Source organism: Piliocolobus tephrosceles, chromosome 1, assembly GCF_002776525.5.
Source record: "Piliocolobus tephrosceles isolate RC106 chromosome 1, ASM277652v3, whole genome shotgun sequence".
NCBI classification, from domain to species: Eukaryota; Metazoa; Chordata; class Mammalia; order Primates; family Cercopithecidae; genus Piliocolobus; species Piliocolobus tephrosceles.
In genome coordinates this window covers 24768881-24792683 of record NC_045434.1, presented here as the reverse complement: position 1 = coordinate 24792683, position 23803 = coordinate 24768881, and the positions used below count along the sequence as shown (strand labels likewise).

The 23803-nt window shown below is 40.7% G+C and overlaps 2 protein-coding genes and 1 pseudogene across 11 annotated transcripts in view; 2 read left to right on the top strand and 1 right to left on the bottom strand.

Moving 5' to 3' along the window:
• GPR161 (G protein-coupled receptor 161) overlaps window positions 1–7566 on the top strand; it is a 63361-nt gene extending 55795 nt beyond the window's left edge. For all 7 annotated transcript variants that reach the window (XM_026447758.1, XM_026447754.1, XM_023207018.2 and 4 more), the window contains one exon: window positions 1343–7566. In XM_026447758.1, the coding sequence (XP_026303543.1) occupies window positions 1343–1608 (266 nt within the window). In that variant the 3' untranslated portion in view covers window positions 1609–7566. The remainder of the gene's footprint in view (window positions 1–1342) is intronic.
• LOC111539213 lies at window positions 1932–2509 on the top strand (annotated as a pseudogene). Its single transcript, XR_002730615.1, has one exon. The product of XR_002730615.1 is annotated as an uncharacterized LOC111539213 (transcript).
• Window positions 7567–11245: 3679 nt separating the features above from the next.
• Window positions 11246–23803, bottom strand: part of DCAF6 (DDB1 and CUL4 associated factor 6) — a 145134-nt gene continuing 132576 nt past the window's right edge. For all 3 annotated transcript variants that reach the window (XM_023207091.1, XM_023207092.1, XM_023207093.2), the window contains 5 exons: window positions 23354–23492; window positions 21377–21533; window positions 20647–20735; window positions 18655–18760; window positions 11246–11712 (listed from right to left, as the gene is read on the bottom strand). In XM_023207091.1, the coding sequence (XP_023062859.1) occupies window positions 11648–11712; window positions 18655–18760; window positions 20647–20735; window positions 21377–21533; window positions 23354–23492 (556 nt within the window). In that variant the 3' untranslated portion in view covers window positions 11246–11647. The remainder of the gene's footprint in view (window positions 11713–18654; window positions 18761–20646; window positions 20736–21376; window positions 21534–23353; window positions 23493–23803) is intronic.

The following is a 23803-nucleotide window of genomic DNA, read 5'->3' as shown; positions in this document are numbered from 1 at the left end:
CGTCTCTTCCCCGCTCACCCCCAGCGCTGTTGTTTACTCTGGAACTTGGAATTCATTTCCCATCCAGACATGCTGATTAGGAGAGTGACAAGAGCCATCCAGGTACCAACATGACTGGGCTGTGGATTTGGTGGAGTCCAGGGGCTGTGCGATGTAAGGAGGCTCTTCAGAAATGTTGAATATGGAAATAAATATGGCCTCTGTCAGAGTTTTAGGTTCATAATTCATCACATCTCGTCTCCACACCCCTCCCTGAGTTCAGAATGAATGGAGAGGTTGTCACAGAGGTCAGAGCTGGAAAACAGATCATTCGCTTCACTGGCAAAGCAGATTATAGAACAGAGCTTGGGCGAGCAGCCTCATAATATATTTATATATTGCCCTTCTATAGGAAAAAATGAATTAAATGCTCCCCAACCCCCCAGCCCACGTAGGACCACACTTGCCCCATCACGCCTGTTTTGTGGGTGTGGCAGCTCCAAAGGCACCCTCCAGGCAGTGCAAGAGCAAGGCACTGCCAGGGGGTCCTCCCCTCCCTGAGTGAGCGGCAGGGCCGAGAGTGGCCGGAGGCCCCTCCAGTCTTCCCTCTTGGAGAGTGGGGTACAGGTCGCCTACTCTCCAGAAAATGTAAGGAGAGGATAAATTGTTCCCCTGAAATGTCCAGAGAAAATAGGCAATGAGTTCATAGTAACAGGGCACAGGGTGTGAAATTGAAGGGCTCCCCCCTCTCTCACTTCTGTTCATTTTAGTTTAGGGCTCCTAATCCTGGGAGGGGGCTTGAACCTGTAATGTCATGTCCAACCTTGAGGTTCTGCATGGCTCGGAACCTTGAGGTTCTGCATGGGGAATCTCTGAGCAAATATGGAGAGGAGAGAGTGACATTAGGGTTTGTGGAAGTTTATGGACATAGATATTACACTGCTTCAGGGAGCTCAAAGACCAGAATACTCTTTCAAAGATGTAAAAATGTTGGTTAGCATTAGTAGAAAGTATCAAGTCTTTTCTATGGGCCAGACATAGGCCAAACATCTTAGAAAGAATCACCTCCTTTAGTTATCACAGTAACTTTTTGCAGTAAGAGGTGTCTTATTATCTTCTCTTATTCTTACTCTTTCCTTATACAGATGAGGAAAACTGAGGCTAGTTAGATACTTTTTCTAAGATTGCCCAGGTAGGAAGTCAGGGAGTCAAAGCTTTTGGCCTAGGAATCGAACTTTGAAACCCACGCCCTTAACTGCGGTTTGTCTCCCTCCCTGGGGTGGTGGAGCAGCAGCAGCTTGTCCCCAAGGTCGTCCCCAGGCCTGGCTCCTCAGCTGACTTTCTTTTCTGCCTTCTCCCTCAGAAGCTGCCAAGAACTCGATTCTTCATGTGAAAGCTGAAGTACACAAGTCCTTGGACAGTTACGCAGCAAGCTTGGCCAAAGCCATTGAGGCTGAAGCCAAAATCAACTTATTTGGGGAGGAGGCTTTGCCAGGGGTCTTGCTCACGGCACGGACTGTCCCGGGACCAGGCTTTGGGGGCCGCCGAGGCAGCAGAACTCTTGCGAGCCAGAGGCTGCAGTTGCAGAGCATCGAAGAAGGGGATGTTTTAGCTGCCGAGCAGAGATGAGGGCCTCAGGGTGCCCTGGGGCTGCAGCCCGAGAGGCCTGCCCGGGGAGGAGTTCCTCTCACCGCCTGTGTCACAGCCTTGGGAGCACGTCACGGTGTACAGCTGGCCACACACAGGGAAGGAACAGCATCTGGTGTGCAGCCACCAGGACAAGGACTGAAAATAATGTCTACAGCCCACAGCTTCAGCGTTTCCAGAGACCACATGTGAGCTTCTTTTAGGTCCCAGTGATGGGACCAGAAGCATCTAAAACCAAAAAAAAAAAAAAAAAAAAAAAAAAAAACCATATAGAGATGTGGCTGTGGCTTTTTAGGAGGTGGGGCATGGGAGGACCAGAGACGAAGGGCTTGGAAGGAGACCCTCACATGCATCATTTCCTCCTCTTCCCACTGTGTGCTGGGAGTCCAGAGGCCTCAGGAGGACAACCCTCCCCAGTGTACTGTGGAGGATGACACAGCACGTCTTCCTAATGACACGCGACCATCCTGGTGCTTCTACATGGTTGATGCGGGCAGTGTGGGACCCTCAGTTCTAGGACTGGTCCGCAGAGAGAGCACCCAGGAGCAGGGCGCTTCAGAGCAGTCCTCAGTGGTGCCACCTGCTGGTGCTAATAGGAACAGCCACAGGTCTCTTGAGGACCGGCCCACCCTGCCCACCTCCCTACTGACAAGTTCTGTGGTATTTCAAAAGGGAGAAACCACTATAAAAGACAAGAGGAAGGGCAGACAGTAGGTGTTCCATTTCCAGAATTTAAAAAAAAAATCCATTTAAGACGTACCGCTGTTTTACCAGGACTGAATGGGACTGTAGTGCCAAGCACAGCCAGGAAATAGAGAAACTGTTATTATTGAAGGGAATTTATTCACATGGGAAAGCCTCATTAAATAGATTCTGTGTGTGATGTTTGAGTGACAAGTGAAAATAGCTGGCCTCGGCTCTGCATGGCACACTCCCAAGAGCAACAGTTACTATTATTACAAGCCTGGCATAAAATAAGATAGAGAAGCAGCCCTGGGCCCAGAAGCAGCAACCTGGGTTATTGGCCCAGCTCTGTCTTTGTATGTACATGTCATTTGGGACATCCTGTCACCTCTCTAGGTCCTCTGTAAAGTGGGAAAACGGAGTGGAGTTGGATTGAATGATCTCCAAGATCATTTCCAGCTCTGATCTTTGGTGTTCTTGGGATTTGTAAAGCAGAGATAGGTAAAACGCAAAAGCAGACCCAGGGACCGACCTTCGTATAACTTTGGAGTGTGGTTGCTTATGTACATGTGAAGTGCAGCCAGATCAAGGTTCTGTGGCCTTGTCTGCCCTGTCCATCAGAGTACAATCTGGATAGAATGCCAGCCACCAAGATGCGTGTGGGGCAGGGTCACCGTCTCGGAAGGGAAAGTCCAGGAATGTGATTGGGATGGTTAGACCTCTCTTCTCCTCCCTTCGAGTTGGAACAGCAGTTGAAGTTTGGTCCTGGAGTAATCGCTGTGATGACTTGGGAAGCCATTGGATCTCCTCTTGCGTCTGCCCTTGAGCCTGCATGACTAAGTAAGTTCAGGACTTCTCTGCTTTGGTTGGCAGAAGGTAGATTCCAAGGAGATCTTGCTGGTTGCTAAGAGGCAGCTGTTCTAGAAAGTGAATTACCCTTGTGGTGTTTTCTTTGGGGCCTAGCTAGCTCCTGGTGAGGTAGTGTTTTTGTGTTGTGTGGCAGAAACCAATGGTTAGCTGGTCCCCTGGTCTGCAGTTTGTAAAAGACCTTTCGTGAGGCCTGGAGCCTTGCTACCTGTGGTGATTCAACTCAACAACTATTCAGGGTCACTGGATGCCAGGCACGGGCCTAGCTCTTGGATGGGAGTGGGAAGGAGCAGAGGGCAGGTTCACCTGTGCAGGTCAGATACTCCGCTTCCATCACTGGATGGCATTCCTACATCTGCGTGTGGTTCACGTTTTCTATATATATTCCCTGTATATATTTTTTGTAGCACTTGTCTCCTTTCTGAAGGGACCGTATTCCTGATCGACTAGTGTGCACAGAGGTGGAACAGGACAGAGAGACCTTTATCTCTAGGACGGGTTGCTGGTTAGGTGCAGGTGTTGTTGAGTGCAGCGGCTTGGCTTTGAAACCCGAGGGTTGGAGAATGCTCCCGACTGTACTAGACTGGGCTCTAGGAAAAGAATCCTGAAACAGCCTCCCACTCCCCCACTGACCCCACACTAGCTGAGATAGTATGGAATTTAAATATATCTAGAAATACTGCATTTCACAAAATGATTCACTGTGTTTCCCTTTTTTTACTGAGGTCCAATTCATTTAGTCATCTACCAGAACTGCACATCCACTGTGTGCAAAGCACCAGGCTAGGCTCTGTAGGCAGTACCACTGCAGTGTGCACTCTGACTCAGGGAGCAGGACCTCAGGGATACCGAGTCTAATAACTAGCAAAGTCAAGTCGTGGTTATACAAAAGAAGTGTGGCTTCGGAGGGAGGTGGGTACTTCCAACTACGGAGTCAGGGATGGCTCCAGGAGGTAGGTGACAGTTTGAGCTAAGTCTGGAAGGATATTTGGCAGCTAGAACCATATTTTTCATATTCAGGAATTCAAATTTGCCTTTATTCAGCTAGAGAGAGAGAGAAGGAGCGCGTGGGGGAGAAGGAAAAGAGAATTTTCACACATTCTGAAGTTCCCAAGAGGCATTTTTGAGGATATCTGCCACTAGTGCAGAAGGCCGAAACCCCCAGTGCCCCCACTAAACCCAGGTTCATTAGCTGTAAACTGCCATGCAGTGGCACTTCGGATGGGACCACAAGGACAGTGGCACATGGGACATTTGGCTACTTGTTAGCTTAAACACCTCAGTCCCGTGTCTTCTGGTTTTGACAAGACCACATTTAGGACTGCCGCCCATCTCTGCCTCTCACGGAGATTCCCGCCTCACTGGGTCCCTGTGCTATGCCGCAGACACCAGGTGTGGGGTGGTTTTGACCCGGAAGGCATTGCACACGCACAGCTCAACACAGCCATTTCCCCGGTCAGAGGCACCAAGACTGAAGTTCAGGCCCTTAGACACTAGGTGGCAGCGGTGTGGCTGTGCAGAGCTAAGGATGAACCTGAGAGCTTGTTTGCCTCTGGCTCGGTGCTCTTGTTTTGAATTCCTTTGCCCTCATGGTGTAGTCCACGGCCTTGGTGACCAAGGACCACCTGGCTAGCCTGCTTACGTGCATGACCCCATCCAGGTTCACAGGTATTGCCGCTGAGTGGTCTTAGGTAGATCACTGCTCCTGGAGAAGCAGAGTTGAGGAGTGTAAGACAAGGGCCATCTAGTGCCAATGTTCCTTGATTCTTATTTGAGGAGCTACTATGTGGTCTTTCTGTAAACAAGGGAACAACCAGAGACTAAATATTTGCAATAGATAGGCTAAGGAATTTGGGTTGAGACAGGAGAGGGAGGAAAAGTGCTTTGATACAATGACAGATTGTTAGTCTGTTCAGGTTGACCCGTATGAGTATTTTCCATCCCGACAATATGCCTCTTAGATAACTTGCAGACTAGACATGTCTCTGGATGGACCACAAGATACATTCACGACATGTGTCAGCCTTGAGCCCTGGCTGTGTCCTGTCTGGAGGGAATTGTGAGGATGATGTGGCTATCCAGAGGAGGCAGTGAGCTGGCATGTGAATGCCTACTGGGGGCCTGACCTGCTTGACATTTGAGGGCCTATGATGTGTTTGGTGCTGTGTTAGGTACTTCCAAATGCTTGATCTCATTTCACTCCAGTGCAGATGTGATATAGTGAGGATGGTGAGGAGTAGGTCTGGTTAAGTCATGAGCTCAGATCCTGTACTTCCACTTATTACCTGGGTGTTTTCAAGCAAGTCACTTGGTATTTCTACTTATGAGTTTCCTCATCTGTGAAGGGAAGTTTTGTCATCTGTTTCTATGTGGAGACACACAGAATTGAAGGAGGCCTCCGTCGCAGGGTGATCGTCTGGATTCTATGAGGAAACACTTGGAAAGCATGCAGCACATTGCCTGGGGTGCAGCTGAAGCTGAGCCACTGGTGTTTCTTCACAGCGTCTCTGTGGGGAGGGTGTGTTATTCTTGTTTTATAGGGATCTCTGTAACAAAGCGAGAATCTTGAAAATATAACTGTTATCCTAGATGGGAGGTGTTAAAGGTTGTTACCTTGGGAATTGTCATATTTGTTGCACAGCAAGGAAGGACTTTCGGGAGAGCAGAGACATGGTGAGGTACAGAAGTCAATACAGAGCGGGGAGGAAAGGCTAAGTAGCTTCTGGAACTTGAGAGGTCTAAGGGACCCAAAATGAGATTTTCTATTAAAAATCTCTATCCTTGGCTGGGCGCGGTGGCTCAAGCCTGTAATCCCAGCACTTTGGGGGGCCGAGACAGGCAGATCACCAGAGGTCGGGAGTTCAAGACCAACCTGACCAATACGGAAAAACCCCATCTCTACTAAAAATACAAAATTAGCTGCACGTGATGGTGGGCACCTGTAATCCCAGCTACTCGGGAGCCCGAGACAGGAGAATCACTTGAACTCAGGCGGTGGAGGTTGCAGTGAGCCGAGATCGTGCCATTGCACTCCAGCCTGGGAAACGAGCAAAACTCCACCTAAAAAAAAAAAAAGAAAAAGAAAGAAAAAGTCTATCTACTGACCTGTTTGTACAAAGATAAAATCATTCTGATTTGTCCTGAATGACTATCAAAGATGATCAAACCCCTGGGGCCTGGTGTAAACTTCCAAATCATAGCACAAATACAGTGTGACCTTCCTCACAGTCCAGAAAGGACATTCTCCCTGAGAAATGCCCTTGGTTGCTGAGGACAGCTCTGTCCTGCAGTGACAAAGAGACTGCCTGGCTGTGGCTCTTGGGTTCACTGAATCCCTAATCCTCCAAGGCCCTAAGAGGCAGGGCAGGGATACTACCCACAATATATGCAGAACCCCAGAGGGAGCCCGTGGGGGAGAGAGGAGATTACCGTTTTCACCGTAGGCAAAGGAGAATGGCTGTGATCAGCCATATATGCCTCTAAGAAGGAGCAGAGCCATACTGTCCTTGTGGGTTGGGAGAGGGGACACAGAATCCAGGGAAATTGTCTGAGGTCTCTAAGTTAAGCCAGAGTCAGAGCCAAACTCCAAGTCTTGGCCAAGGGGCTGAGAAAAGCAAGGAGCCAGTCTTACAGGTCAAGGAAGATGCGGGATAGTTAAGAGTCATCAATATTGTAGAACAGGCCAGCAGAGCTTTATTAGGTAGGTAGAACTATTATAAACCAAGGATGTTGGGAGATATTTTAGTATCTGCTGGCCAGACCTAAAAAAACTGAAGGCCCAAAGAAAGTGACTGGACTCACTGGAAAATTATTTGGATTCCAAAGTATTTCCAATACCTTGAAGATTCCTTTGAAAATATCAAAGCACAAACTCAAATCTGCACAAGATTACAAAAGCACAATTTTGGTCAGTGTTATTTTTAGAATGCAATACACAAAGCTGTGTTCATTTCTCTCAGCAAGCATTTTCCTGGGCAGTATTAATAGCTTAGGAATCAAATGCCACTTTTGTTTTTCCTTTTTTCATTAGTTTGAAATACCACAAATCCCAAGTGAGTCAGTCCTCCCAGAGGAAAAGACTGTCCTAGGGAGGCCCACAGGCCGGGGCAGACAAGGTCACACCGAGAGCAGTGGAAGGAACCTGCATGCTTAAGGGACAGAGCACTGTGTTGTGTTCTGGTAACAGACCCCTGGATGTAGAAGTAGTTAAAAACCAACCTTCGAAAAACAAAAATCCCAGGCTGATCCTGAAATATATTTAACTTGAAGTCTTTGGATAATTTTTTTAAGGTTAAAAAATGTTTAGGATTATTATAAATCAACATTTATAAACAAGCAACAGTGTATTTGGAATTTTTGTTTACCTGATTAAATGTTTTTGGTATGTGTGTAGCTGTGGAAATGGTGAATGTGTACTTGGACTTGTGGTCTGTGGACTTTGCTGGGTGCTTCTGCCTTTCTCCCATTTTCTGCAGCCATATCCCTATTGCCAACCTCCCTTCCCATGGGCTAAAATGAGGGAGACTGAGCAGAAAGGGGTGGATTGCTGCAGAATTGATGGGGGAGTGCCCATACCAGAGTCACCTGCAAATCCTCATCCATGCAGTTTTCGTAAATTCCTCCAAGGTAATTAAATTCAGATAACTGTTTAAATGACCTACTTCTCACCATGCCCAAGAAACACTCTTAACCCAAAGTTTTTATAGGAGCTGTGCCCTGTCTATCCATCTACAGATAAATTCTCTATCCCATAATCAAAGTCAGAGGGCAAGAGGCAGATTATCGTTACCACTGAGACTCAGAACCACCTCAGGGCACGAAACCCCCCTTTTCCTGACCCCCTTACCTGCTACCACTGAAATCATCTTCCGAGTGGATGATGGCCCTAGGGTCCAGTTTGCTGGGCTTTCTGGGGTCTCCTGACACACACCCAATCTTGGAAGCGGCTGGCACTTGTGAATTCTGCCTCTGTAGAATGTTCTCTCTGCTGCCTCCTGATGGCTTGTTTGGCTTGCCCTACTTCTAAGCAATATACACCATCAAAACTGCGAAATCACTGCGGGTGGGGGACCCAGTTCATTTAACAAATACTTTATTTATTTATTTATTTATTTTTGAGACGGAGCCTCGCTCTGTCGCCCAGGCTGGAGTGCAATGGCGCAATCTCGGCTCACTGCATTCTCTGCCTCCCGGGTTCGAGCTATTCTCCTGCCTCAGTCTCCTGAGTAGCTGGTATTACAGGCACAAGCCACCACGCCCGGCTAATTTTTGTGTTTTCAGTAGAGGTGGGGTTTCACCATGTTGGTCAGCTGGTCTCGAACTCCTGACCTCATGATCCACCCACCGCGGCCTCCCAAAGTGCTGGAATTACAGGCGTGAGCCCCCATGCCTGGCCAACAAATAGTTAAAAAAGAATTTTTTTTTTTTTTAGAGCAGTTTTAGATTCACAGCAAAACTCAGCAGAAAGTACAGTTTTCATAGCCCATCTCCCCCATCAACATCCTGCGCCAGAGCAGATGAATACCATTTTGATTTTCTTCTATTGTTTTTCCTGACAGTTACTCCTTCACCCCACTAGTCCTCCAGTATCCTCTGTCCTGTCAATTTCCCAACACCCCGCTATAGCTCATCCCTTACTGTCTTATTACAGTGGAAGAAATAGCATACTGTGTGCTTACAGTCTTTTCAGTTATCCTGTATAACAACCCGTCAATCTTATGGCTTCATCTTGCCCTAACATAGCCCCTGTGACATAGGTAGGGCAACTATGACCACCCCCTCCCCTTTAGAGAGGGAACAAACCCAGAGAAGTCAGGTGGCTTGAGCAAGGTACATAACTGAAAACTAGAAACTAAGACCCTTGCACTTTATGGAAGTCATGAAGTGACCTTGTTTGGCTAAAGCTCTGATTTCTTTATCCTCTTGACCATTTACCACGTTTCCTAATGCGGATACGTATGTGCCTTTGTCAAGCTGGATGTTGAAGTCCAATTGAGCCTACTGAGCTTACTGAGTAATAACCTGCTACAGCTATTTTTCCGCTATACAAAAAGCTAACCTATCTTCTCAGCGGCAGATGTGTGTGGCTGTGGCAGAGACGTCCTTGTTCTCCACATGGGAGAGGGATGCCCTGCTTGACTACTGACTAGTCTGTGAGACCAGTCGTGGCTCAGCCAGGGGATATTATGTCTTACTCTCAGTATCTGAGTTTGTCCTTTCTCTCCAAGGTATTTAGATTCCTGAAAATAATAGGAACATTTCAACTATCTGCTAATTAAACAATAAGAGATATATTACTTTCAACAAAAAAGGGCAGCTGTTATAGCACAAACACTGAAAGCATCAACAGACAGGGGCCCAGGTTTGAGATAACCATGGCAAAACATCACATTTGCATTGGCACCAGCCTCTTTCAGCCACCATGTATAGTCACCAATGCTATGATATCCACTTCCAGAGTGTGATCAAAAGCTAGAGCTCAAGGCTGGTGCTGACGATGATGGATAAACTGTCATATGATCCACAGCTCTGACCTTGGCAACTCCAACATTTTCTTTCTTGTGTCAGTGTCACAATTTTGGCAGCACTGAATGGCTGTTTCAAGATGGGTTCAATGATCAGTCCAGCATGTAACTGAATGTCTTCTCCAGCTGCTGGTTGGCAAGGAGGTATAGTGAAGATAGTTACTGGCTGGACTATAGGTCATGGAGAAGTTGCTGGGTTTATTTCTGTCCTTCACAAGTGAGACAGTTCCTAAGAGCCCACTGAATGGAAACTCAAAGACTTTTCCCACTAAAAGGGAGAAATGATGTGCCGTCCCAGAAACCTACGATAGCAAAGGCCAAGCGTGTGTGTGAGGGTGTGTGTGACAGCACGCCTTTGAAATCGCGGACCACTAAACACAACACTCTGCCATGCTTGCAATTTTGCCTCCGAGATATTATGAGGCAGCAAACTAATTGCTTTACTCCCACCTGGCAGGTCTAGGTTCTAGAGGTGGCTTTGCATATCAAGAAAGTAGCAAAGAGAAGCCATAGACATGTACTATGCTCATATGGATGACAAGAGGAGGAGGGAAATCAGAAAGTATATAGAGAATAATCTGGTGTTAAGAAAAGATTTTATTTCGAGAATGAACTGAAGAGACATGAGCATGTGAACAGACTGAGGGGAAGATACCAGCAGAATGAACATTTAGTAGAAGCGAGGGAGGCTGACTGAAGGGTTAGGTCTGCAGGAGCAGTTTTGGGTCACAACCTATAGGGTATGTAGGCTTGGGTGTAGATGACTTGGATAGTCAATAACTTGCAGTGAAATTTAAAGTTTGGAGTGAGAGGTAGGCCAGAAGCCATTTCCTTCAGGGCTAGTTTATGCTACTATGTGAGCTACCCATGATGCTCTCAGTCATTTCTGCTTGAAGACTAACTCCTGTATTTGTGTAATGAGGTTCCACTTATCAGGACAGATGATGACTGGGGGTAAAAATATGTTGACCCTTGAACAACACAGGTTTGAACTACATAGATCCACTTATATGTGGATTTCCTCTGCCATCCCTGAGACAGCAAGACCAACGCCTCCCTCTTCCTCAGCCTTCTCAACATGAAGACCTTTATGATCATCCATTTCCACTTAGTGAACAGTAAATATATTTTCTCTTCCTTATGATTTTCTTAATAACACTTTCTTTTCTGTAGCTTACTTTATTGTAAGAATATGGTATATAATACATATAATATACAAAATATGTGTTAATTGACCATGCTATCAGTAAGGCTTCCGATCGACAGGCTGTTAATAGTCAAGTTTTGGGGAAGTCAACAGTTACATATGAATCGTCAACTGTGAGGGGGGCTGGTGCCACTAACCCCTGGGTTGTTCAAGGGTCAGCTGTACCTTGGAAAGACAAATGAAGGAAGTCCTTCTATGTGATTCTATCCCACATAAGTTAAAAAGGAAAACATTGTTAAATCTAGAAAATATAGAAAAATAGTTGTCATATGCTACAGGAGATTGGAAAATTGTGGGTCAAAGTAGCAAAGCATTAAATAAAAAGTCAAATTCAGGGTATCTTAAAACAACCAATTTCTTTAATTAGAAAGCAACAAACATGCAAATGGCAAGTGTAGAAATTTATTTGAACCAACATTTTCACTATGATGAAAATTATTCTTTGACATCGATCCAAGCTCCCACATTTGAAGGTTAGGGAAAATATTGCACTTTGCATTTTCTAGCACTCCTCATACACGGCAAAAAGTTTTAAAAACATTCTGCTAGTTTTGTTTTATACAATCTCCCAAATTCATGCACACAATCATTCCAAACCAATGTTAGGTTATCCCAAAAAAAGGGAAAAACTCCAAAAACCATAACCTTAAAATTTCACTAAAGCTCTGTAAAGAAAAAAAATATAATAAATGTCTTATACAAATTTCAGAACATTTAAGTGCTTGCCAAAAAGAGTTTATTATTCCTCATCCTCATTTTCATTCTCTTGACCAGAGCCTTCTGATCTGTCACCCTCCAGCCGGTCTGGAAACACAGATAAGAGAATCGCAAAGAGAAATACTTTTAGTAATTACAATTATAAATACTTTTCAATGCCTTTTATTTAAAACTCATTAAAAATCAGTTCACCACTGTGTATGGATGTTTTTTAGAGGCAAATAAAAGAGTAGAGAAAACACAGTATTATTAGCTTTGATTATGCATGTTATTCTAAAACATATAAAAATGAAAAAAGAAACCCACTCCTATCATCTTGATATATTATGTTCTACTGCAGTGTTTTTTAAACAGTGTTCTTTGGAGTCTAGGTTTCTAAGGAGGTACATCAGGTGCTACAAAGGGGAGTGAGGAGGCAGCTGTGTGAAAGAAAATATGCGGACCACTGTTGAGGATTTGTGTAATTCTGTTTGTAAAACGATTTTTTAAAATTAAATACTATGTTCCAGGCATGTGCTAAAACCTGAGGATACAATGGTGACCAAAACAGATTTAAGTTTCTGGTCTCAAGGAGCTTATTTAGGTTAAATACTCAAGCGAATATAAACTTACAAACTGGTGAGTACAGTATGCTCTGTCAAGTTTTCAGGATTGACACTTGCTATTCTTCTGCTTGGGATACTTTTGCCCAACTCTGTAGCTATAAAGGTTCTTACTCATCTCAATACAACTATTATCCCCTCTATGAAACTTCCTGGACGTTTCCAAACAGGCTATCTGCAGAATTTTGAACTCCCTCCTCCACATTCTAGAATATCTTGTATGAACTTCATAATGATGATCCTAATTACAGTAACAGTTGTTTGCATGTCTTCTTGCAGACCAGACTGTGAGTTCCTGGAGGGCAGGAGTTACTTCTTTTTATCTTTATATCCTCAGAGCCTAGTATAGGATGTTCAATGAAGGTTTACTGAATACATGAAGGTAAGTTTTATGAAGGGAAGATACATTACATGAGAGTATTGTGAAGAAGGCAACAGAATGAAATCACTACCACCACCGAGATGGAACTAGGATGTTTCTGCCCCAGAAACATTTCCACATAGTAACATGGAAAATATTAAGGTTAAGCATAAGGAAAACAGTTCAGTCCCATTGTCAACAGCAAGAGAAGACTGAATCCTGAGATTTTATTTATTATCTACACAGGCTTAAATGCTCCCACTGGCTCCTAGGTCAACAGCCCCAAGAAAAGTACACTGAAGGGACTATATATCCCTTTTAATTGTTTAATTGTCCAAGTGAATTAGATTAAATCTCCTCTATGCCAACTCTAATCCAATGTCAAACCAATGAGATAATGTATGTGTAACCTTTATAGCCTTAATTATACAAATAAGTATTCAATATATATTTATAAAATAAATGAACAACATGAATAGACCTTTATATATAGATCAGTAAGGAATTTAAACACAGTGGAAGAATTTCTGACCAATAAAATGCTACCTAAGGGATATTAGTATTAAAAAAATTACATTGTTTTTATTGTGTGATACTTACAAGAGAGAACAAAACATGAAGTTGCTATTCTACTTAATTAGGGCTCAGGAATGGGAAACTTGAGTTTATGACTGAATATATTCAAGAAACCTATTCTGTCATGTTAGAGCATGATGAAGCAGTAACGGCCTACTTCAAAGTTGGCAGGCTTCTTACCCAAGTTTCTTTTGGTTGTCACATTATAAAGAAGATGGGGTAATAGACAGTTAAGAAAAAATGTCACAGCCTTTAAATCAGTAAAGGTTAGACTTTTGCACTCAGAAGCACACAATAAAGAGACAAATGAGGGCCAAGAGTCTTTTACGACAGGTCACAGAATAAGTGACAGTGGCTTCTGATGTGACGAAAGCAGAGTAGTTGTTCTCTCCTCAAATCCAATTCATTTAAATGATGCACAATCACCTCTTCCAGAATATAAGCCCAACTTCTTGGAATAAATTAAATCTTCTGTTCATGAAATGCTACTGAAGTAGTAAGGCTGCAAAGCAGTTAAACACACAAATCTCTGCTTGGCAATTATGGACAAGAAGGTCTGAAGAACAGTGTGTTCTTTTACATAAAAACTGGAAATAAGAATCACTTCTATGTATACTGTTTTTCAAAAGTAGGCAATGTCAAATTGCTTTTGTAAATAAGGTTTACATTTGTAGAAAGGTTCCTTTTATTCTCTGTTAGAATATTTCTTCAGGAAAGTATTTTTGGCTGGGGAAGATATGATATGAAGAAATACTGAGTTTGCTGCAGAGAGAGGGAAAGTAGATAAGAAAAAAATTCCCCAATGGAAGCCTGTGTTCCACAAAAAAATACTGTTGTTTTATTTTCCAGGCTATCCTTTACAAAGAATTTATTTACTTTCTTTAAAAGAAATAATACAAAGTCGTTGGCTAGAGATCTGATACTAAATGTGTACTTATTTACCAGATTATTCAATATCTATTGAGCCAACTACTATGTGGTAGTGGTAGGCACTGTTTTAGGAGCCTAAAGACCCAGCTGCAAATTAAGACAAACTGGGTCTCTGCTCTTTATAAGCTTACTTTCTAAGGAGGAAGACAGACAACAAACAAGGTACCACCTGTATTTTTCTCCTCTAATCTGTAATAAGACAATAAATAAAGAAACTAAAACTTAAGAGTGGTAAGTACTTGAGGAAAATAAGGCAATGAACAAAGAATGACTAAGTGAGAAGGAAGGAATGAGAAGACACAGAAAGCAACTTTAGATTGGGTGACCAGGGAAGACTTTTTCTTTCTTTTTTTCTTTTCTTTTCTTTTGGGTGACCAGGGAAGACTCTTTCTTTTCTTTTGTTTTCTTTCCTTCCTTTCTTTCTTTCCCCTCCCTTCCCTCCCTCTCTCCCTCCCTCCCTCCGTTCCTCCCTTCCTCCCTTCCTTCCTTCCTTCGACTGATTCTCGCTCTGTCGCCAGGCTGGAGTGCAGTGGTACGATCTCGGCTCACTGCAACCTCCGCCTCCTGGGTTCAGGCGATTCTCCTGCCTCAGCCTCCCGAGTAGCTGGGACTACAGGTGCGTGCCACCACACCCAGCTAATTTTTGTATTTTTAGTGCAGACGAGGTTTCACCATGTTGGCCAGGCTGATCTCAATCTCTTGACCTCATGATCCACCCGCCTCGGCTTCTCAAAGTGCTGGGATTACAGGCATGAGCCACCACGCTACCAGGGAAGACTTTTCTAAGGAGGTGATATTGGAGCTAAGACCTCAATTGTATGTGAAGTCCTGGGGGCAAAGTTGGGCAGAAGAACAACAAGTGAAAAGGTCCTAAATGTGCTATTAAGCTTGATGAGTTTGAGGAAGAGAGGCCAGTATGGCTAAAATGTAGTGAGCTAGAAAAAAAGGTGGACTGAGTGGAATTCAGAGGTTGGCAGAATGTATGTCATGTAGGACCTTGAAGGCCAGAGTAAGAAGTCTGGGTTTTACTTTAAGAGCAATTGAGAGTCCCTGAGAATTTTAAGAGGGGACGATATCTAATTCGTTTTTTAAAAAGGTGGTCAGCAGACTACAGCCCATGGGCAAATACAAATACAGCCCACTGACTGATTTTGGTTTTGTCTGACACAGAGTCTCGCTCTGTCACCCATACTGGAGTGCAGTGGTGCAATTTTGGCTCACTGCAACCTCCACCTCCCGAGTTCAAGCGACTCTCCTGCCTCAGTCTCTCAAGTAGCTGGGATTGCAGGTGTGCACCACCACGCCCAGGTAATTTTTGTATTTTTGTATTTTTAATTTTTTGTATTTATCTTTTTGTAGAGATGGGGTTTTGCCATGTTGGCCAGGCTGATCTTGAATTCCTGACCTCGGGTGATTCACCTGCCTTGGCATCTCAAAATGCTGGGATTACAGGCGTGAGTCACTGTACCTGGCTCTGTTTTTATAGATTAAATTTTATTATAACAGAGCCATACCTGTTCATTTACATATGATCTATGGCTGTTTTTGCATTACAATGGCAGAGCTGAGTGGTTACAACAGAAACCATATCTGGCTATTAACAAACAAATTAATTGACCCATTTTAAAGGATCCCTCTGGCTGCTGTGTGAAAATCAGACTGAATGAGGACAAGAGAAGTAGAAGCAGGGAGATCAAGGGTATATAAATATTAGGTCTACCCTGGAGTAAAGTTAGTATCACTTACTGATGGAGTCAATCTGCAAACGATTTAATAAGTGATTGTGATCTCAATAGGATGACAGGCTTTGCAAACCCATGACAGAGAAATGATAACTATCTGTGCCAAGGTCCAGAGGTATAATGGGAAGAATGTCAAGAGATAATGCAGGGTTTTATAAGACATGTTAACACATCTGGACTCTACCCTAAGAACATGTGTGGGCAAAGGAGAATTTTAAACAGGGCAGTAAAGTGATTCTAAGACATTCTAGAGGAGTCTAGAATGATCCATGCATACCATTACCATCTTTTCAAAGCCTCTCAAAACTTCCAGGGATGTCAGAACTGCCTTTCCATCTCAAGAGGCCACTAGACTAGCAGTCTTTAGTGCATTATTCATGAGATGAACTTTTGTTGCTTTTTAAAAATGTAGAAGCTTAATCTCTATCCAGCTAAAATGAACCAGAATCTTTAGCAGGTGAGACCTAGGTAAGTATCTGTAGTTTGTAAAAGCCCTACAGGTGATTTGAAGAGGATCCTTCATTAAAAATCATAGCTCCAATAGAAAGAAACTGTCTTTTTTTTTTTTTTTGAGACGGAGTCTCGCTCTGCCGCCCAGGCTGGATGGAGTGCAGTGGCCGGATCTCAGCTCACTGCAAGCTCCGCCTCCCGGGTTTACGCCATTCTCCTGCCTCAGCCTCCCGAGTAGCTGGGACTACAGGCGCCCGCCACGTCGCCCGGCTAGTTTTTTGTATTTTTTAGTAGAGATGGGGTTTCACCATGTTAGCCAGGATGGTCTCGATCTCCTGACCTCGTGATCCACCCGTCTCGGCCTCCCAAAGTGCTGGGATTACAGGCTTGAGCCACCGCGCCCGGCCGGAAAGAAACTGTCTTGTATCTATTCCCTGGACTTCCTAGGAAGCCTTCTGGAGTAATGGATGAGCCAAGAGGTACTTTGTGGCTACCATGTGCTTATTTGATCCAAGTCCATTTTTAACTCTCCTGAATATGCACACATTATTGTACTTGGAATGCAGGACACTGGATAGGAGAGGAAAAGAGTGGTTGACTAACTGACCCATCAAATAACTAGATATCTTAAGGATAAGGGCAGCAGAAATATAACTCTTGGGCACTTTATTCTATCTAGTATTTGTATAAGAGAAGCAAGAAGACAAGCTGACTAAATCAACTAGAAATTGTCTTTTTGATTGCTGGCAAAAAGAGATGAAAGAAAGAGAATTTTTATATTATAAAACATCTTATCTAATTCTAAAACCAAAGAAGGATGGTAGTAGCTATTAACTAACCAACCATTGCCACATTAGCACAAATTAGATTTTTGTGCAACTGGAAAGAGAATTAATTTTCTGCAGGAAAACTACTGAAGAAGAGCCATCCACTAGATGGGTAAGCACATTTTAGGTGTCATTACCAGTAAATGTTTTTCTTGTTTTAAAATGCGGCTTCCTCAAATGTGAAATTCAAATGGATGAGTTTTAAGGGTTACTTGCTGTTGTTACTGAACAAAATATATTTTAAAAAAGTTAAAGTGTTATTACAATTTAATAAACAGAGGAACCCAGAGAAGTATTAAAAAAACATTTTGTTGGTCTACTAACATTTTTTGTTTACATTCCAGGTTTATATTCTGTTGTTATTTTCACCATTTGAAGTTTTCCCTCCTTCCTGGTAATAGTTAAAATTTACATTTGAGGATTATTTTCTCTCTAATTCTTTTAATTACAAACATATGGGTCTTCTTTCAATTTTTCAGATGTGCTACACTTTCTCTCCTCTGTAAGGGCTTAGAAAAATGCTATCTGCTGTCTACTTTGTGTGAAATACTTGTTTCCATTCCCCACTCTCTCTGAGGAAGTTATATTTAGTTCATTGCTTATGCAGTTCTTAAAATAAGAAGTTATCTTAACAGAGTGAGGATGGGAGGGGACAGCACGATTATAAAAACGCTGAGGTGGGAAAGAGTTTGATGTATCCCCAAAAATCAAAGAGGGCCAGTGTGGATGGAGTAGTCACAGAAGAAAAGAATGCTGTAAATCAGCTAGAATAGTTTGAGATTAGACCATCCAGAGGTTTGCATGTCATATGAATGATTTGAATATAGTCCTGTAAGTGAAACTTATAGTTCAAAGGGGAGTAAGCGCTTGGTAGCTAATTTCAAATTCTGGCTTTAACATTTATCAGTTGTGTGACTTGGGCTAAGGATTGGAGCTAAATGAGGATAAAACTGTGAAATAATTAGTATAAGCCTGACACATTATAGTTACTCTATAAATAGTAGCTATTATTATTAAATGATAGCTCATACCAAACATATAGAGACATTTATGAAATCAGTTAAGAGTGATAAACTCTTTTGTTTGATAAATGTATTTTGCTTATAACAGAAACTAGACCTTTTATTTTGTTATAAATTATTAAATTCCTTCTTGAACATTAGTTGTACTATATGCATTTTTATGTATCTGTGGCACTGCACCTCAGAGTTTATCTAAAACAAAAAAGTACTGAAAAAACAAACTGAGGTATGTTTCATTTCTTAGCATGTAACATTTATTTTTGTCTGGGCTATGACTGATTTTCAACAAACCTACCATTAAAGAATATGCACTATATCTTAAGGTCTACAAATGTAGCTCATGAGGAACTAAGTTACTGTGCTAAGAACAAGCATTCACAGAAAACCTAGTTTAGAAGTTAAGCTACCTTCATTTTGTGATATTAAAAAATACATAAATCCCTTTAAAGTAGATCTTAAATAATAACATGTTTTTCAAATATAAAAGTGGTTTTCGTAGTATACTTATAAAGTTCCTACCAGCTCGGATATGATTCAGTGAAGCCAACATCCTCAACATGAAAGAGGCTGGAACTGTAATGGTGTTTCTAGTTTCTTCCAGCATGAGTTCATTTCGAGTTATAACCTATAAGGCAAGTTAAAAATAATATCAAAGATCATAGAGTAACTGTACCTTTTCCTTGAAGATCAGGCAAACAGTAAACAATCAGCCAGTACTAGGAGGAATTACTTCATTCTTTATGCATCTGATGTCTATATTTCTGCCTTAAGTCTATTCAATGCCAAACAATCACTGTAACTTGCATTTAAAGGAGGAAGGTCAGAGAACACAACTCCTTCAACTGGCAGAAAAACAAAGGTCAAACTTAAAACATGAGGCTGCTTAAAACAGTTAAGAATTTAATTTAGCTTTTACTTGCAATTTGTTTCTCAGAGCAATTTACTTTGTAGGCTCCTTGTTTTCCCTACAGGAGAACTGATAACTTTAGTGATACAATACAGTTAAATTATTATCCATGGGCCACTTGAATCCATTCAGAAGATGTTACCTTGACTGAAGCAAAGTAGTCTTCAAAAATAAATTTTGGGGCAAGGGTTAACAAGGAACTGAGCCTTAAGTACCAAGAATAGGATTACTTGAATATTCGTGAACATCCAGAGATGCAATATGTAACCATGAGCAAAGGAAAAAAGTGGAAAAGCAAAAAACATGGCAAAGGAAAAAAAGGATGAAAGAAAGAGTATCAGATGAAGAGAAAGATCAACAATTCCCCAATACAGAAATAATAAATTCCCAACTCATTAGGGTGTCTCACAGGGCCCTTTATAATCTTACCCTCACCTACCTGTTTAGTTTGATTGAGCTACTTTTGTGCATGTACTCTAGGGTTCCAGGCACACTGATGGTTCATTTACCCTCTCATGCTTTGGTACATGCTGAGCCTTCTGTCTTAAATGCTCCTTTGCTCCCAATCTGCCTGGTGAACTATTCTCAGACATCTGTCCAATTCTTATTTCTTCTGTGAAGACCTCTCCATCCCATCTACCCCACTTACAAACACAGCTGTTCCTCTCTGTGGGCTTCCAAAACACTGTGTGTATACCTCTGACTGACACAGACCCCACTACAGTATGTTCTAGTTGTTTACATTGTCTTTCCTACTAAACTCTGAGGGTAGGGCTTTATCTTTTTTAAACCCAGCATTAACTATAACATACATCAAATGTTTTATAAAAGTCTATTCAATGAGTAAAAGTATACATGGGAATTGTGCTACAAACAGTCAGTGTTAGTCTAGAGTAGTGGTTTTCCAACTTACTAACATTTTTAGCAATGGATTCTCATTTTCATAAGAAACAGTATATGAGAACCCACCAATAAAAACCCTGGCTGAAGCTGGGGAGGAAAGGCCCAGAGTAATGCCTTCCTATTATCCACCTGCCCTCTCCCAATCCCAGAAGAAATCTAGAGCTCCAAAGAACTCACGTTGAAAATACTGTTTCAACAGGCTTAAAAATATCTTAAAATATAATGATAAAGGAAAAGATTCTTCAATCATTTGTTCTGCTATATACTAATTCTGAAAAAGAAAGTTCCATTTCCTTTTTAGAAAAACTCAAAATGGAAAAATAGCTATACTAAAAATGGAAAAATTGCTATGCTTTTGGAGAAACAGCCATAATAAAATTATTTTCTTAAAAGGACAGAATTGTTTGTGTGTGATTCTTTATTGTAATGACATGAATACTCAAACCTGTTTTTCTTAAACTACACACTAATCTGGTATTACTGATGATCAGTATTATAATTAGTAAGCTACTATTTTGATTTTACCTTCCTAGTATTATAGACATACTTGTAATTTTTCTTATTCTTAAAATTTGACCTCCTTAACTGCATTAACTTGTTTCATATTAGCAACTAATAATAAACTGTTTTAATTTTTCTTAGGGAAGCATTTTAGGAACAAATTGAAATATGTTCTATAGTAAGTACAATAAAAATCTTACTTCATCAGCAAGTTTTCGGTTAAAAATCCTTGACTCTTCTAATGGTGACCAGATCTTTATGTCATAATCTATGCCAGATGAGGCTAAAACTAGAAATGAAATTTACATATTAATATGAAACCTAGAAACATGCCATTAATTCAAGACATGCTTATATTATGCATATATGTATATATAGCAAAACTGAGCTTGAACAGCAATTGTACACTACACATTTAACTGTTAATTGAAAATATTATTTTGACAATTTCCTAAAGTTATCCTAGAACATAATTTTAAGACCATGGTGAAGTCACTCAGATTAACTGTTGAGGTCACTTATTCATTGTTCTTTTATGAGATATGTGGGCAATTTCAAAAAGAAGACAAGAGCAATGCTCTTTTGTTCTGATAAATTAATTCAGACATGGGAAGACTGAAAATGACTGGATGTTCAATTTGGATAGACAATAAAAAGTTCAGTCACATCAAACCTCTTACAGCTTGTAAAACTTAGAATTAATATTGGGAGGATAAACTTTCTAATCTATTTTCTTTTACTGTGTGCAAAAAGCAGATTATAGGTGTGTCTGAAGTTCAAGTACAGCTATTATTGACTCTAGTGTAGTGGTGCCTAGTCAGATAATTTGGATTATTCTTATAATATTAACAACTAAAAAAAAAATTTTTTTCGTATGACTGATGAGTCATACAAAATTTTCTAGCCATCGCCCTAGAAAAGATATCTTACTTGGGTCAAATGGATGTGGCTGCAGGCAGTTTACCACATGATTATCAGCTTCCAGAAGCATCAAATGCTCAGCAGTGTGCCGATCCCAGATGAAAATGTGGCCACAGTCAGAACCACTCATTACAAAGTTAGCACCCCAGAAATTGGCTTCTTTTATCTAAAGGTTAAAAAAAATTATTTAAAAATTCAAATCAAAGTTATTAAAACAAATATTTATGCTGTTCTTACAATTTTTTTCATTCTTACATTTTTAAAAAACTGCCTTTGAAAACAGTAAAATTAAAAACTGATGCTGGACACAGTGGCTCACACCTGTAATCCCAGCACTTTGGGAGGCCAAGGCAGGAGGACTGGCTGAGCTCAGGAGTTTGAGACCAGCCTGGGCAATACAGTGAGATCCCCTCTCTCTAAAAAAAAATTGACAAAAGTCTGTCTTCTAGCTTCTTTAAATTATGATAGAAATTCATCAGCAAGGGTAAGATGGCAGTAAGTAATAGAAAATCCCCTGTAAGAAGAGGGACTTTGCTTTGTTCAATACTATTATTTATAGCACCTGAAACAGTCCTTAGGACACAATAGGTGCTTAATTATTTACTGCTAAATGGATAAATACGATTTCTGGGTTTTGGACAGTGTAATGGTAATTTATATATATATATATATATATATATATGTTGTTGAACTTTCCAAAAATTGTACCAATTTAGCTTTATAAGACTATGAAATAATTCACAGAAAAAAGAAATTGTCTTTTGTATTTTGCTTTAGACTCAAAGAATAGAAAGCACTAATTTTTTCATTAGCTATTATAAGCTAACACAATTGAGAATGATATAAACATATTTAATTTTTGAAGCAGAATAAAATGCATATGATATATTGGAATAGTTATAATGACATTTTTAAATGAATGCACGTGAGTGAAACATCAAAAATCTTTGTATTTCAAATGAGGATTTTAAAAAATTTTAACTGCAGCTGCTACTTTACCATTTTCGGTGCTCTCACAAAAGAGGGGAGACAATTTTATTGTTATCTGAGCTGCTGTTACATTTACTTATCTTCTCCTTTCTCATTCCTTCCTCTAATTATGTTCATACTAACTTTTAGGCAATAAAATGCAAGGAATATAAATTGGTTACTTCTATTAATAATGAGAACCTTTTAAAATGAGTAAATTGTAACTAGCAATGATATTTATAGAAAGAGCTAATTACTTCCCCACCCCAAATGTTAATTTTTTAACCTAGATCCTAAAGAAAGCAAAATACAAATTCATCAGCAACAGTAATACAGCAATAATAAGGATTAAAACTGATTCTGTAGATACCCTATGATGCAATGAACAACACCTTCTAGATATAAAGGGATCAGAGTAACAGTTACACTAGTCATCTCAAAAACTTTTCTTACTAAGTAATTAATATCACACTGGGTGTAGAAACCTGTAGACTGTAAAAACTACAAAAAGATTTTAGAGATATTTCTGGTCTATTCTTATTTCATCTGGTAAGTCACTAAAACAAATGTTCACTTGTCGATCTTGAAAGTGGTATAAGTGGCCTGACTATATTTTGCAATCAACTTAGATTTTATAGATCCAAATCCTTCTCTCCAAAACTAACAAAGAATGCTAATACAAGCTAAAAAAAACAAAAAAACAATTACCAGAAACTTTTCAGGTAGACAGTAAATGTGCAAGAGCAAAAAAAAAAAAAAAAAAAAGCAATGATTACTTGTATAAACTAAAAATTTTTTTAATCTACATTTTTTTAGTAGAGTTTTCTTGTAAAAAATAATGGTCTTTCACAATATATTATAGGACTAAAAGAACCATGTTGGATAAAGAGATAACCAAAGATTTAATAAATGTAATACTGAAATCCCACTGGCAATATATGAAGATAAATCATTATGGAAAAACATTCATAGTATGAAACTGCAATTTCACCAAAAAATGCCATGAACATTTGGTACCATTGTCCTGGAGTTGCGATGGCCTTTATAAACCATTTTTACTAATGGCCTTCTAATGTTCAAAGTATCCAATTCTTCCATTTCTTTCCGTTCTTTTCTCCGTCTGAAGAACTCCTGAATACGGGCAACAGCAGAGCGTCTATGAATCACATATTAAAAAGCAAAAATAAATCAAAATATTCACAAAGAATGATAATGAGAAGCTTATGAAAATATAGTACATCTAGGAAATACATAAACATATTATCTCAATAAGGCACCCCCAACCAAAAGCATAAAAAGGCAGACACAACAGTGAGACATAAGACTAGTTGAGTTACTACAACAAAGTATTTTAGTTAAAAGATCACTTAGAAATTTGATACTGGTTGAAAAGTAAAGGCAATAGCATGCGGCAAACTGGTTTTTAAAGGGCTATTTTATAAAAACACAATACAGACAAAATTCATG